This window comes from Lethenteron reissneri, chromosome 36 (assembly GCF_015708825.2).
Source record: "Lethenteron reissneri isolate LAM-NWPU_2019-01 chromosome 36, ASM1570882v1, whole genome shotgun sequence".
Taxonomy (NCBI): domain Eukaryota; kingdom Metazoa; phylum Chordata; class Hyperoartia; order Petromyzontiformes; family Petromyzontidae; genus Lethenteron; species Lethenteron reissneri.
In genome coordinates this window covers 6,648,805-6,665,318 of record NC_083814.1, presented here as the reverse complement: position 1 = coordinate 6,665,318, position 16,514 = coordinate 6,648,805, and the positions used below count along the sequence as shown (strand labels likewise).

General features: G+C 45.8%; 1 protein-coding gene and 1 non-coding gene across 2 annotated transcripts; one reads left to right on the top strand and one right to left on the bottom strand.

The window, feature by feature from the left end:
- The first annotated feature begins 10,711 nt into the window (after positions 1–10,711).
- Positions 10,712–14,315, top strand: LOC133351266 (olfactory receptor class A-like protein 4). Its single transcript, XM_061566368.1, has 2 exons — positions 10,712–11,182; positions 13,342–14,315. The coding sequence occupies exon 2, from the start codon at positions 13,380–13,382 to the stop codon at positions 14,313–14,315; it is 936 nt and encodes a 311-aa protein (XP_061422352.1). The 5' UTR covers positions 10,712–11,182; positions 13,342–13,379.
- A 1,318-nt stretch (positions 14,316–15,633) lies between these two features.
- Positions 15,634–15,715, bottom strand: TRNAS-GCU (transfer RNA serine (anticodon GCU)). Its single transcript has one exon. It is a non-coding gene; the product is annotated as a tRNA-Ser (tRNA).
- Positions 15,716–16,514: the final 799 nt, after the last annotated feature.

Sequence of the window (16,514 nt, the reverse complement as noted above, 5' to 3'; positions counted from 1 at the left end):
AGCAGCCTCACCAGTCCAGAGCCTCTCTGTCTGCAAGCGGCACTGCAGGAGGGAAAAACAAGACAAAGACATTCTTTGGGTCTTTCGGTAAAGTCACGTAGATAGGTTGAAAGAAAATAACAAAAAACTACAACGTTTCGATCACAACACAAGCGATCGCCATCAGGAAGATGAAGATCGCTTGAATATGAATTCCTGCAGTCACGAAAGCTTTAAGTCAAGATCTAAAGGCAAAGATCCCCCGTGCAACCTTCGCAAACTGTTGAGGAAAGTTCAGTCAGCTACCACCTCCAGAGGCACGGTCAAACACCGCTCCCGGCTGTCGGTGTCACCCACAGTGCTGATGTTTCACACGCCGCACCGTGCAATGCACCGCGCCATTGTCATTGGCAATTGTGGCTGAACGGGCAACGTCTGCGTTCGGTGAAATGTTCAATGACCTCAGCGTTCGAGGATGCGTGTATGTCCCCGTGGGTCAGCCCTTTTGTCAATCCACCACTGGACAAGGTCCTTTTTTTATTGCCGGGGGGATGGACGGGGTGGTTGTTCCACCGATTGCCACCGGGATGGGTTCAGATATTCGCCACTGATGTTATCCGTGCGCGGGGAATTGCAACGGGGTCGGTTGCCAGGTGCGTAGCGCACGACTCGAGCGATCGCACGCAACGGGAGACGCGGCAAACGGATCTCCCCCATCCAGGGTGTGTCAGCTTCACTTTGGACATCTTTAGACGATGGATGTGACATGTGCCAAACAGTGCAGCGTGTGAACAATAAGAAGAGGTGTAGCCCTGTCTGCCAACGAAACAGGCGTTAGGATGTCCAAAACACCAAATAAATGCCCTTTGCAAGGAATTGAGTTACTGCATTAACCACAAATCGTACTTGTGGTGAGCATGCAAACAAACTTGCTCTGATTATTATTTATGGCGTTGTCTTTGAAACTGATTGGCCTACACCAGAAACAACCTTCTCTTGGCCTAGTCGCAGCCTGTTTTGGCCTAGTACAGGGTAGCCCAGATGTCTTGTGACCCCCAATTAATTGACATTTGTTTTACCATTGGCATATGAATTTCTGTTTGAAATAAACCTTACTTTAAAATACAAATATTACGTTTCAGAGAATTTAATGGCGGGTCACAAGATATGTGGACCACCCTGTACCAGTAGAAGGGCGACCACAAAATTGGATCGTTTCTTTTTTTAATTTCCTGCAGCCTGCACAGAAATTCCCAATGACTTCGCATACGTAGTAAACCATCTGACCTGTACGTTTGTGTAATGCACTTTACCTTTCACCGTCATCATCATCATCATCAGCAACGGCAGCCGCCATGATCAATCCACTGCTGGATGAATGAAGGGCCTCACCACACCGTGTCGGTCATGCGGGTGGTTTGACCATACTTCACCATGCTGGTCAGCGCGGGTTGATGAGGGGCGAGCCTGGGGACTTGAACCAGTTCAAGGTATCACTTCCACGCTGACGTTGTCCATAGGTCAGGAATTGAACTCAGGCAGTTTGGTTCTCAGCACGGCCCACTGCTTCACACAGCGTGATAGTTGCTGACTGCCCTTTGTTACCCTGCTGCTGGATGCTGCGATGGTTATTTTTCTTTCAATCTGCCGAGGAATTTGCTTTGAGCGCCTTCAGGGTCACCACCATAAATAGTTACTTTCTTCACGCGAGGTACATCACAGAGAAACGTTTCACTTCCTCACACTGCTGTCTCTGTGATTATTTACAGGGGCCCTCTGGCAATGGACTGGTGCAAAGTTATAATAACAGCCTTAAGCAAGGACACATAGTGCAACGTGTGCACTGCATGGACCTATAATTCAGCGCGGCCAAGTTAGATTCCCATTACAAGCCCAGCTGGAACTTGTGGCGAGATGTTAACTACCTCGCCTTGTATGCAGGAGCTCGTGGGCTCGATGCCGCCCCTGACGCCTGCTGTATATTTGGAGTTCGCATGTTCTTCCCGTGGTCGTGTGGATTTTTCTCCGAGTCCTCCGGTTTTTCATTTGCGTTTAGTTGGCTGCTATAAATTTCCACGTGACAAGCCACTTCGTTGGGCTATCATTTGTGGCCAGGTCGCTTCTGAAAAAGAGCTACGTAGCTCAGTGGGCCTCACCTGGTAAAATAAATAAGTATAGCCCGTAAAAACAAAGTTTTTCACTATAAATCCTTTATATGCGTGGCAGCGAACTTAATATAAAGGATTTAAAAATATATTCACCTGTGGAGGACGTGGAGATCGATCCCGCGACCTTTGGCATGGGAAGCGAGGGCGCTACCAACTGCGCTACTCCGCCACGGCCTGTGGAGGGGTTACGCTCTGGGCTCTTATACTGTGACGTTCAGCCAAAGCCAAGAATGAGTTCTTTTGAATATATTTAAATATTTTTTTTTTGCCTAAAAAGTGTAAAATTTTGGGAATTTTTTTTCACGAACATTAATTGTCTGTCACAACGAGTCTGTGTGGAAAATGTCAGCTCGATTGGATCACGGGAAGTGGGTTAAAAAACGACCGAAAGATTTGCACGGTCCTAAGCAAGCACGCAAGCAAGCAAGCATGCGAACTTAATATAAAGGATTTTAAAAAATTAGTGAATAGCAATAGTTTACTACTCCATCTACAGTTGCCTCCTTCCAGTCCCCGCATGAAGTGAGTTCGAGGTCTCTTGTGTTGTGGTAGAATGTTGTGTACCGCCCACATGTTCAACTTACAAGCAGCACATCAAGTAGATTTGTTTGGAAGCAGTGTGCAATGTTTTCTTTCACAAGTGCAAAAACGAACAGGGGTGGGGATTATTCAAGCATCCCAGAGCAGGAATCTGGTGAAAACACATCGGGCTCCCGGGAGGAAGCTAATATCGAAACTCAAATCGTTATTTTAGTGATACTGCCAACACAGGATCACACAAACAGCATGTTTAACTAAATAATAAAGTCTGCGCAGACGTGTTTGAGTGGCAAGTTGTCTAGCTGGTTGGGAACAAATTTAAATGAATGCTCTCCTGGTTCATATTAAGTCGTCTATTGATCTTCACGTTTGCACAGCACTTTTCACGGGCATTATCACCAAAGCCCTCCACATTTAAGGACCTCGATCAATATCCACACACATCAAGCGTGCCACCTCGCTTGATGTGGCTCGATCAAGCGAGCCACCTTCCCCGGGTATCCCTCCTGGCCCCAAGCCAGCCACGTTCTCTGTGTGATGGTCAGTGCACTGGACTTGCAATCTCGAAGTCGCCTGTTCGATTCAATCTCCGGCATGGCAGTTTAAACACGCGGCATAAATGAGTCCACCGCAGTTAGAAGTAGGTTTTTACCCTTTAAACTGGTACAAAACTGACACCTTTATACAAGGCATCATGTTTGCAATAACCACAACACAAGCAGTCAAAATGCAAACAAAAAGAAACTCTGATAAAGAAAATAATATGCACTGTCCTTGAAGTTGATTGGTCCACACCCGAGACAGCTTTCCTTAGAACCTAGTTTCCATTGGTGTTGGACCAGATGACGCCAAAAGGCGTCATCTGGTCCAACACCAAATATTATCATCATCAGAGTTGTTTCTTTTTGTTTGCATTTTGACTGCTTGTGTTGTGGTTATTGCAAACATGATGCCTTGTATAAAGGTGTCAGTCTTGTACCAGTTTAAAGGGTAAAAACCTACTACTATATTTTGCCACTGGTAAAGGAGGTCTCATAGTGTAAATTCCCACCGCAGTTAGTTGATTGACAGGTCGCGTGCGGTGGGGTAAAGTGTGAATACTCCCCGCCTCTTCCAAGATCGTGGATGAGTAGGCCCAGAGGCCCTCTACTGGGGCTCTCGAGGGCTCTCTCTGGTGGAGGCCCTTTCCTGTGAGCAGTGGCGTGCGCAAGTAATTGCAGGACCGCGCCTTTGCCGCCACATTGACCTCCGCTGTCTTTTTTTGAGCGGCACTTTGCGTTCCTTTTGTTTGTTATTTACGAGCAATAAAATGGCAAAAGAGCGCAACATTCCGATGCAAGACCACCTCCGATACCGCTGGAATGCCGTGGCGCCCAAACTCTAAAGCCGACGTCGTTCGATCGTGTGACCTTGCAGCATCTCAGCAAGGTCACATCCCACTGGGCTGACGAACGCAAGCCCGCCACTCTGCGTGTATCTCTTGTAAAGGACAATTCCCTCATGTGTCATCACCTTCACCACCATCATCAGCAACGGCAGCAGCCGTGATTATTCTACTGCTGGATGAAGGTCTCCCCAAAAGTCGCCGCCACGGTCACCCCTCTCACGATCCTCCAATGTAAGACAAAGATCCACCGTATAGCCTTCACAGACTGTAGGAGCAAGTGCTGTCCTCCGATGCACAGGGGCAGGCAACCTGCAGAATCCGAGCTAAATAAATGCTTCTTGTTACTATTTTGGTTCAATCTTGATTTGAAGCTTTCGTGACTGCAGGAATCCATACTCTTTGGTTCTTTCGGTAAAGTCACGTAGGTATGCAATAAAATAAATCACGACGTTTTGGGCGCAACACAAGCGTCTGTCATCAGGTGGGAAAGCATGGTCTGCTGCTGAGGCAGACTGTTGTAAAAGGTTTGAAATGGGTGTAGCCCAAGGGTCATAAAGAAGTGGCCGGGGCTATTGATGTTAATGTGAGAAATTAGCATGTAAAAGTAAGATAGGAGAGTGGCCTCTTAGACGAGGGCACAGAAGTGGCTATGTTAATGTGAGGGATTAGCATGATGTTAATGTGAGAGATTAGAGGGCACGGAAGTGGCTATGTTAATATAAGAGATTAGCATGATGTTAATGTGAGAAATTAGAGGGCATGGAAGTTGCTATGTTCATGTGAGGGATTAGCATGATGTTAATGTGAGAAATTAGAGGGCACGGCAGTGGCTATGTTCATGTGAGGGATTAGCATGATGTTAATGTGAGAGATTAGAGGGCACGGAAGTGGCTATGTTAATGTGAGGGATCAGCATGATGTTAATGTGAGAGATTAGAGGGCACGGAAGTGGCTATGTTAATGTGAGGGATCAGCATGATGTTAATGTGAGAAATTAGAGGGCACGGAAGTTGCTATGTTAATGTCAGGGATTAGCATGATGTTAATGTGAGAAATTAGAGGGCACGGAAGTGGCTATGTTAATGTGAGGGATTAGCGTGATGTTAATGTGAGAAATTAGAGGGCACGGCAGTGGCTCTGTTAATGTGAGGGATGAGCATGATGTTAATGTGAGAGATTAGAGGGCACGGAAGTGGCTCTGTTAATGTGAGGGATGAGCATGATGCTAATGTGAGAGATTAGAGGGCACGGAAGTGGCTCTGTTAATGTGAGGGATGAGCATGATGCTAATGTGAGAGATTAGAGGGCACGGAAGTGGCTATGTTAATGTGAGGGATCAGCATGATGTTAATGTGAGAAATTAGAGGGCACGGAAGTTGCTATGTTAATGTCAGGGATTAGCATGATGTTAATGTGAGAAATTAGAGGGCACGGCAGTGGCTATGTTAATGTGAGGGATTAGCATGATGTTAATGTGAGAGATTAGAGGGCACGGAAGTGGCTCTGTTAATGTGAGGGATGAGCATGATGTTAATGTGAGAGATTAGAGGGCACGGAAGTGGCTATGTTAATGTGAGGGATCAGCATGATGTTAATGAGAGGGATCAGCATGTAACTGTAGAAAAGAAGGTGAAGAAGAGCGGCTTCCTAAACGAGGGAGTGCACTGTTTTGTTTGCCGACCCCTCAGGATAGCAATGCGCATTCGTGATGGCCTCCATTCATGAGAGTGGCCAATGACAAAGGTTCTTACTTACTTACTGAACTTAGCGCCTGCATACGAGCTGATTGAATCGTTCCGTCTCCACGGTGGAGGTGCTCTTCTTTCTTCTGGCTGCCAATCCGTCATTAAATCACGACCCGTGGGTCGTCGCCCCGTCTGGCCGCGACGAGCCCTGCTCCAAAAGCCAGACCTGTCAACCCATTATATCAGTCCCCTACCTTGTTACAGACAAACTCAGACCTCAAGTGTTTTATATTATTTGATTATTTTACTTATATTGTTATTTTTATATTATTTTTATTATTTTATTACTTCCCTTCTACGTAACTTTACCGAAAGAACCAAGAATATGAATCCATGCAGTCACGAAAGCTTTAAATCAAAATTTAAGATCTAATTTATTCGTAAATCTTCTTGGTTCTTTCGGTAAAGTCACGTAGAAGGGAAGTAATAAAATAATTAAAATAAAACATAATAAAATAATTATCACGACGTTTCGGCCACAACACAAGCAGCCATCCTCAGGTTTAAGCATTAAATCGAAATTTATTCGTGAGCTTCATTAACGAGATAAGCACTTTCAAGTTACGGTCAGAAACGTTTCTAGTTTATTACTAACGCGGTTATATTGTACACCTACAAAGTGTACAGCTAATGCAGTTGTACACAATTACATGCCTGTCAATCCCTTATCAGTGCCCAACCTTATCACAAACCAATTCCTACCTTATCGCAAACCCCGTGTCCCTTACAAATCCCCAACGTTGATCCCACAAAGTCCCACCGCGAGGGAGAAACACAAACAAATAGTCAAACATGTTGTTGCCCGTATTGAAACGGCTGTACGCCGTACGGACCTGAAAACTCGAATTCCCTGCACAAGAACACGAGACACACCACCGTATGGGTTGACAGATATTCCGAAAGTCCACCGACGTGTTTGTAATTAAGATCGAATTATTCTCACTTAAAATGATGGCTGAAACAGAGGCACCGATAACACCATCATCATTAAAACCTCGATTGTGGATGATAATGGTCGCCAAAGCCGACGTGTTAAACGAACTCATGATGATGATGTTACGTCCAGACTTTACACACCGTGCGCTTGGTGTAATAGCGGCCTCTTGTGGCGCAATACTGGCATTTACAGAAGAATATCCGTGCAATTTACCATACAGGACTCGGTTGTTGTTGTGCGGCGCCCTCTTGTGAGAATATTTCGCTATTCATTGACATGGTGTAAAAGACAGGTGTTTAGAATTGGGCAAACTTTTGAAACGAACTGGACAAATCCGTTTTAGTTTACTGTATTTGATTCATTACACGGATGACCCCGTTTAAGCAGTCGCCAGGATATTTTACACGGGACATCCGTGGTGTGTGAGCACAGCAGCAGCAGCAACAGCAAAGCTAGGACAAACAAGTTCAAGTTCAAGTTCATTTATTAGGTAGAGCCCTGTGAGCCATTCGGCTCTTGAATCGGGTGCAACCGCAACAAACAAAAAACATGAACAAGAAAACATCTTAAAGTGACTATGTGACTATGTGCAAACAGAAAATCCAAGAAAAGACAGCAAAATATTGCAGAAAAAGCACCGTACACCAACGCTGTGTGCAAAAATCCCAGTGGGATGCAAGTCAAACAACAACCACAAGACAACTTAGATTAAAGCCATCATTCTAACTCCGTACTACAACAAATAAACATGGCCAAACCAAAAAACTTTTCGAAATCACCAAAATAAAGCCATAAAAGCAATGAAACAGTGATCATATTATCATCATAATTGCAGAGAACTAACAATAATAATATAAAACACGCAATGCAAATATAATGTCAGAGCAAGAGGCGCCAGAAAAAGTATGGCACAGCTGCAAAAGTAAGCGCTACATTTGAGTCTAACAGCGACATTAACACACAACGCGAATTAAATCAAACGACAATCTGAGCATGTTGGAGCAAGAGATGCCAGAACACGGTTAGGTACATGTGCAAGTACGCTCTGAGTCGTGGTGCAATAGGGATTATAAAGAGCGCCCCAGTGAATGGGGGGGGGGGGGTGTAACCAAGCTGGAGATGAGCGGCAAGGGTCCAATAAGTGAGCCTGCCGATCTTCGTCTCGTATTAATGTCACAATCACAGTGGCCTGCATCCTGCCGGCGAGAGTCTGAGTCTCAGGACTCGTTTTGAAGAGGGTTCCGCCATGGGATATTTCTCCCAATTTTTTTTTCAAATGAGTGTTTTGCCTGTAAGAGGAAACAGGCAGTCGCGATCTACCCACTGCTGCATGAAGGCGTCACCCAGTCTCGCACCCATCACCACCTCGCATCGGCACACCACGATCTCGTTCCGTAGCTCCACCTTCACGGTGGACATCGTCTTGGTTGCGCGCCCGCCCTCTCTGGACTGCCTCTGCGCTGTCGGTCTCGACCGTGCGCCTCTGCACGCTTCTCTGGCCACGTTTCAGATCTTGTTGCACAGCGTTGCAATATGCACTGATTGTAAACTTTCTTCTTTTGGGGAATTCGTCATTTGTGTTTCATTGACAAGGTGATGTTTCCATCCTACCTGCCTATGTCAGCTGTTATTTCCGACTCTCTCTGTGTGTGTCTCTCTCTCTCTCTCTATGCTTCTCTCTTAGATCTCTCATGCTCACATGTCCTTTGCATTGCACTCACATATCCTTTGGATTTTACCACTCTTCGATTTTACATTAACATGCTAATTTCTCACATTAACATAGCCACTTCCGTGCCCTCGTCGAGGAGGCCGCTCTCCTCCTATCTTACAGTTACATGATAATTTCTCAAATTAACATCACTAGCCCCGGCCACATCTTTATGACCCTTGGGCTACACCCATTTCAAACCTTTTAAAACAGTCTGCATCAGCAGCAGACCATGCTTTCCCACCTGATGATGGACGCTTTTGTTGCGCCCGAAACGTCGTGATTTATTTTATTTTATACCTACGTGACTTTACCGAAAGAACCAAAGAGTAAGGTTTAGCTCTTTAATAATAATAGAATCAGAATATGTATTTCTACTGGAGTAATCCGATGAGCTATAAAGCTCTTTTTCAGAGATGTCCAGTATAGGGTCGGGTCAGAACGTTCTAGGAATCTCGTTTGTGGATTTACTCGGGGTACTCCAGTTCCCTCCCACGTGGAATTCATTGTGGCTCAGTGAGCCTGACCTAGTCAAATAAAAATACATTCATGAATAGTGTTTTCCCCAAACAAATATAATGTCTCATTGGAACCTCATTTGCCAGTAAAAAATATGATAATTGTTTTTTTACCCTTCTATCTGGCAACAAAACTGACACCTTTTTTATAAGGAGTCATGTTTGCATAGACCACAATACCTGCAGTCATAATGCAAACAAAAAACATAACTCTGATAATGTATGCACTGTCCTTGAAGTTGATTGGTCCACACCCGAGACAAACTAAAAGGTGTCAGTTTGTTGCCAGATAGAAGGATAAAAAAACAATTATCATATTTTTTACTGGCAAATGATTTTCCAATGGTGTAAATGCTTACCCCGAGCTCTCATACTCTGATGGTGCATTGTCTTTGAGTTGTGCGCCTTTTGGCGTCATCTGGTCCAACACCATGTGAGACTAGGCTCTATGGAAAGCTGTCTCGGGTGTGGACCAATCAACCTCAAGGACAGTGCACGTACATTATCAGAGTTATGTTTTTTGTTTGCATTATGACTGCAGGTATTGTGGTCTATGCAAACATGACTCCTTGTAAAAAAAGGTGTCAGTTTTGTTTCCAGATAGAAGGGTAAAAAAACAATTATCAAATATAGTCTGCCGGCCGAGTCGCCTTCGCAAAATTCTTCTTAGCCCAATAGGCTTTACTCAGGACATACACTTTATGATTCTGATATGCCTAATTTAACATCTCAATGCAGGAACCCCTTTGAAAAAAAACATCTCGAGACTCGGTGAAGCTTTACTGGCTAATTAACTGGAATGATCCTATTAATAATTATTACTTCTACTATAAGTAGATATACAGTACTATAAATTGGACAATCACTCCGATGTAGGACTTTTATGAACGGGAGTATTTAGCCTCAGTGAGGCTTTCCTGGATGAATTCCTGTTATAATCATCTTCTTGTTATTATAGTACCGTATGTACATACAGCATGTAATGAATTGACTCAAAAAGCAAATTAACGACCCTTGTGTAAACAAAAACCACGTAACAATTGAGAATTAGTGAGGCATATCTCATGGGCAGGAATTGGACTTGCTGTAGTACTTCTGAGTGCGTACATCGCGACTTGGCCAAACATCCCAATGCAGCACACACGAGAAGAACACAAATATATAATAATAATTTTGAGACTCCTTGAAGCTTTCTTGCATAAAATAATTGGCATCAATTATAATAAAGTTTTTTTTGGGGTTAGATCGCGTACATATTGTTTTATATATCATATGTTTTTATTGACGCGATCTAACCCCCCAAAAAACGTCTATTATGGGTAATATCGGTGGAAATATCATACTACGTGTAAAACTGATCACCATCATTAACATCACTACAGAGTGTGAAACAATAAGAATAGGTTTTGTTTTCCCTTCCTGGCAATAAAACCAGTGTTAAGATGTTCAAACACCAAACAGAAACCCTTTTTTTGCAAGGGATCAACCACTGCATTAACCACACACAGCACCATGCGGTACGCATGCAAACCAACCACAGAGTCCGTTCACGTCCGTGCATTCGCTGAGGCTGCGGGAAGCGTGGAGAGGAACCAACTCCCACCCCCCTCCACTCCACCTCCACCTCGTCCCTCCTCCCCTGGGCCACGTCGCACCGCGCGTTTAAAAGGCAGCGGCGGCCCCCACATCCTCGCGGTCACCACCGCATTGTCCGCGAAATGTTGGCGCGCGCAAACGAGATCGATTTAGCGGCGCAGCGGGTAGAACGCGCACGGCTGCTGTTGTTGTTGTCATTGGTAGTTCATCGGCGTCACCGATTTAGCTCGGTTGGCTACGTACGGCGCGAAAGAAGTTCAACATACATGCAATCAGCAGCATCGTCGTGATGCTTGCGTGCTACTCATGACGACGCCGTTCTCTGGCTTCACCGCCCGAATGTGAAGTTGTCGCTTTGCGTCTCAGCCAGCCAGACGAAGGAAAACGAAGAAGAAGCTCATCATCATCATCATCGCTCGCGTTCAATTTCCCCTACTCGACGGAGACTTCCGCCAGCCATTAGCCATCGCTCATGATCCCTCGTGAGATGTAGCGACTATTGAACCTCTGCATTACCACCGGCCCAACCAGTGGATTTCATCGCTCCATCCTCGCCACTCCGACCGGCGCCACAGTCTCGATCGCCAGCACGCCGCGCCAGGTACGTACGTATCTTGAACTTCTTTCGCACCGTACGCAGCCAAACGTGCTAATCGGCGGTGCCCGGGGTGAAGGAACACAAAAAAACACGAAAAACGCCGTTCTGAAGAAGTCAGTTTTTCAACGTCGGTGATTTAAAAGTGCATAAACCCAGTGGCTTTCGAATATCTCTCCGAGCGAAGTTGTCCTCCTGCCCAAGCGTACCCAGTTCCTGCTCCACCGTGCAGGTGACAGGAGATCATCGATGAAAGTACCTGGAGACATGTATCGGTTGCAGTGGACATTGTGTGCGCGCAATTATTTGTTGTTATTGTAGGGACAAAACGCAGGGATGACATGCGGATAATACAAAAAAAAAATCTAAGTGTGCGTCGAGCATGGCATTAAGCCATGCGTATACAAGTAAACAATTTAAACTATACATTTGTATTTTACCAGGTAAGACCCGCTGAGCTATACAAAGCTCTTTTTCAGAAGCGACCTGTCCATTAGCTCAACGAAGTGGCTTAATGTCGCGTGGAAATGCATCCCAGCTAAACACTCCAAATCGCGCGGTGTTGATTCTAAATTTGGAGGGGGAAAACCCGGAGGACCCGGAGAAAAATCCACGCGACCACGGAGAGAACACGCACACTCCAAATGTACAGGCGTGAAGGTCGGGATGGAACCCAAGACTTCCTGTATACCAGGCGAGGTAGTTAACATCTCGCCACCGGGGCGCCCTCAAGTAACTGGTAGTGGCAGGGGGGGGGCAGCTCACTTTTTATCGGGCTTAGCGTCACACTCCATGGCAGATGCATTACTTCGTTTTCTGATGATGATAAGGACGGTGATGTTGGCTAACCACCCACGTGTAAGTTGCCTGGCACGAGACTCGGTTGCAACGGACTTGATGCTGACCCCAGGGCACTGTGGGTGGAATCATCGTGGGTGGATTCCTCTTGGCGGTGGCGATTGGCGGCTCTGCTGTTGATTGTATCCCTTGTATCCGTGCTTATCCACAAATGTGCGTCGCCTTTTTCGGGACGTCGTATGTGGGTAGTTATTCGTGAAAATGTCCCTCTTGTTTGGCTAAAATAACGTAGATAGCAGGGGCTTCTGTGTATTATAGCGATGGTGGAAATCGTGGGAGGTGGCAACGGCTTGGGGAGGAATTCATTCAGCAGTGGATTGACCTGTGGCTGATGCTCATGAACAGGAGTTTCTGATCGCTTATAAGAAAAATGCCACTGTGATTAGGATTATTATTATTCGATTACGATAAATCAGCCTTCGAACACATCACCCAAAATGTGCTCGATGTCGTCAAATCTCGGAAGCTAAAACAGGTATGAGCCTTCTTCTTGGTTCTTTCAGTAATGTCACGTAGAAGGGAAATAATAAAATAATAAAAATAAAACATAATAAAAAAAGAATTCATTCAGACGCTGTCTTTCCGACAGGCCTGTTCTTCACCTGAGGACGGCTGCTTGCGTTGTGGCCGAAACGTCGTGAGAATTATTTTATTATGTTTCATTTTTATTATTTTATTATTTCCCTTCTACGTGACTTTACCGAAAGAACCAAGAAGATGAATCCCTGCAGTCACGAAAGCTTTAAATCGAGGTATGAGCCTGGAAAGTACTTGGATGGGCGGCCATCGTGTATAAAGTAGCTATTATGAGCTGCTGCTGCTGCTTGCGGGGGTTATGTTGCCAGCAGAGGGCAGTCCAGCAAAATCTATCGATTTACCGTGCTACGTACGGTGCGAAAGAAGCTCAACATGCATACTTACATTGACTAAGCTCCCCGCCTTCAAGCTGCACTGGCCAGAATCACAATCTTTATTTATATCCTGGAGAAATCCGATGAGTTATGAGGCTCTTTTTCACATCAGTCCAGCATGGTGAAGTATGCTCAAATAGCCCCTATGGTCCGCACGCTGTGAGGAGGCCCTCATCCAGCAGTGGACTAACACATTGCCATGGGGTGAGCACATGTAAACAGTGTGCGACTCGGTCATGTGTCCTCCTCCTCCTCGTCCTCCACCTCTTACATGTCATCATCCTCCAACCTCTTCCTCTTGGTACTCTGTTACACCTTCTCCTCCTCGTCCTCCTCTCTGTCCTCCTGCTCCTCCTACTCTGACCTCCTCCTCCTCCTCTCCATCCTCCCGTGCAGGCAACGGTGAGGGACCAGATGACACGGCGGCATCCACGATGAACACCGAGGCAATGCTCCTCGTCGCCATCCACAGCGTGATCACGGCATTCGGCGTGGTGGTGAACGCACTGATCATGGTGGTGATCGCCAACACGGCGTGCGCCTACGAGTGCCTGCCGCCCTCCGACGCAATCCTCGTCAACCTGGCGTTCGTCAACCTCCTCATCAGCGTGGTGCGCAACGGGCCGCTCCTCTTCTGGGACGCGGGCGTGCGCATGTCGCTGAGCGACATCGGCTGCAAGCTGTGCATGGGCGTCTGGGTGGTGACGCGCTCCGTGAGTGTGTGGACCACGCTGACTCTGAGCATGTTCCACTACCTGATGGTGAGCAGGCGTCACACGAGCGTCAAGGGCAAGACGTCCGCCCTGCGCAAAGCGGCGCTCACGCTGCTCTGCGTGTGGGCTGCCAACGTGCTCTTCAGCCTGCCCGCTGTGGTCTTCTCCGGCAACAGCGCGGGCAACTTCACCGAGCGGCTCATGCTCGTGAGCGGGACCGTTCGCCCGCTGCTCGGTTGCGTGCTCCGCTTCGCCAGCGCACGCGAGGGCCTCGCCTACACCACCGCGTCGATGATCATCAACGAGATCGTGCCCATCGTGCTCATGGTGACGGTGAACATCAAGACGCTGCTCATCCTCCACCGGCACCGGCGGCAACTGCACGTGGCCAGCCTCATGCCGTCGCGCGTCTCCACCGAGGTGAAGGCGGCCAAGGTGATCATGGTGGTCGTGACCATATTCGTGGTCTGTTGGGGCATCCACGTGTTTGCGATCAACTACTACAACTACCGGCAAGACGAGGACCTGGATTGGCTCATCTCGCTCGCCAGGTTCTCCACCGCCATCAACATCAGCCTGGGCCCGTTGATTCTCGTGGTGGGGCACGGCAAGCTACGCTCGCGAATCAAGCAATTTTTGCTATTGATCTGTAAGTGATTGTGAGACGGGGCACGGCTGGGCGCGTCCCTGCAATGTCTGCACGCCACTGCCCGGTGGAAAGGCCTCAGCTAGAGGAAGCTATCCAGAGCCCCCCTAGAGAATATTTAGGTCTACTCTTCCACACGGACAAGACGTCTCGGAAGAGGGTAATGCTGTAGAAATAACGGGGAGGGCCTTCATCCAGCAGTAGATTGACAAAGTGCTAAGTCATATCTTATATGAATAATTAATCGCATATATACGTATCCAAGAAAACTCACTCAATCTTTATACTTTTTTCAGGATGGCCCTGCTACATAGAGATGCTTTGGCTATTCTATTCATGAGTGACTGGCTTGTGGGAAGAAAAAAAACACTAAAAACCCGGAGAAAACCCACACATTTAAAAGGCTAACACCCAGAGCTCCCCAGAGATAGTTTCAAAAATCTATTGCTGCCGTACTATCCCATAGCTACCTCACAACCCGAAAATATTAATGAAAATGCAGCACATTCGTCAATAATACTGTGGCTTCAAATGTACAAAATATATATAATAGACGACGTTTTGAGCAATGGCCCTTCCTCATAACACACCCTCAGATATGATAAAGTCTGGTGCAATATGGGTGATTTGGCATAGGCATTATATATAAAAATTTAACCCGTAAAAACAAAGTTTTTCACTATAAATCCTTTGCATGCGTGGCGGCTAGAGTCCTCTCGTCCTCTGGCTTGAGATGGCTGCCACCTATGGGTCAGATGATTGCCTGCCACCATTAAGCAATTGGTAATTAAATATATAAAAAAATCCCTAAAAAGTGGAAAAAAATTTTTACGAAAATAAATTGTCACGCACAACGAGTCTGTGTGCAAAATGTCAGCTCGATTGGACCACTGGAAGTGGGATAAAAAACGACCGAAAGATTTGCACGGTCGTAAGCACGCAAGCAAGTGAACTTAATATAAAGGATTAAATAAGTATAACCAGTAAAAACTAAGTTTTTCACTCTAAATCCTTTATATGCGTGGCGGCTAGAGTCCTCTCGTCATCTGGCTTGAGATGGCTGCCACCTATGGGTCAGATGATTGTCTGCCAGTATTAAGCAATTGGTAATTAAATATTTAATTGGTTTTCCCTAAACAGTGTAAAATTTTGGAAAAAAAATTTGGAAAAAATTTTACACGAACATTAATTGTCTCGCACAACGAGTCTGTGTGCAAAATGTCAGCTCGATTGGATCACGGGAAGTGGGATAAAAAACGACCGAAAGATTTGCACGGTCGTAAGCACGCAAGCAAGTGAACTTAATATAAAGGATTAAAAGAAAAATCGCGACGAAGGCGGGATTCGAACCCACGCGTGCAGAGCACAATGGATTAGCAGTCCATCGCCTTAACCACTCGGCCACCTCGTCTCACGCACTCACACACGCAAGCACATACAACCAGAACCAGGATAAAGACTTGCACGCACATACATACAAACAGACCCCCCCCCCCCCCCCCGCTCCACACACACACAGTCATACCATTATTTTTTCCTAAAAAGTGTAAAATGTTGGAATTTTTTTCATGAAAATACATTGTCACGCACAACGAGTCTGTGTGCAAAATGTCAGCTCGATTGTATCACGGGAAATGGGTTAAAAAACGACCGAAAAATTTGCACGGTCGTAAGCAAGCAAGCAAGTGAACTTAATATAAAGGATTTAAAAACAATACAAATGACGAATTGTGAATAAATATAGAATTGGTACTCTTAGTTCTTTCGGTAAAGTGACGTAGGTAAAAAATGAAATTAAAATTAATAAAAAATAAAATAATAAAATCACGACGTTTCGGAAGCAACACAAGTCTCCTTCATCAGGTGGGACCGTCACAGCCAGATTTGCTGCATCACTTGATGGGACCGTCACAGCCAGATTTGCTGCATCACTTGATGCAGCAAATCTGGCTGTGACGGTCCCACCTGATGACGGAGACTTGTGTTGCCTCCGAAACGTCGTGATTTTATTATTTAATTTTTTATTAATTTTAATTTCATTTTTTACCTACGTGACTTTACCGAAAGAACTAAGAGTATGAATCCTTGCAGTCACGAAAGCTTCAAATCTAGAATTAAAGAATTGGTATTTTCTTGGGGAAAGCCATCCCTTGAGAATAAAAACTTCATATTTTTTTGGGCTCACCGACAGAGGAAAGCAACTGTAATGT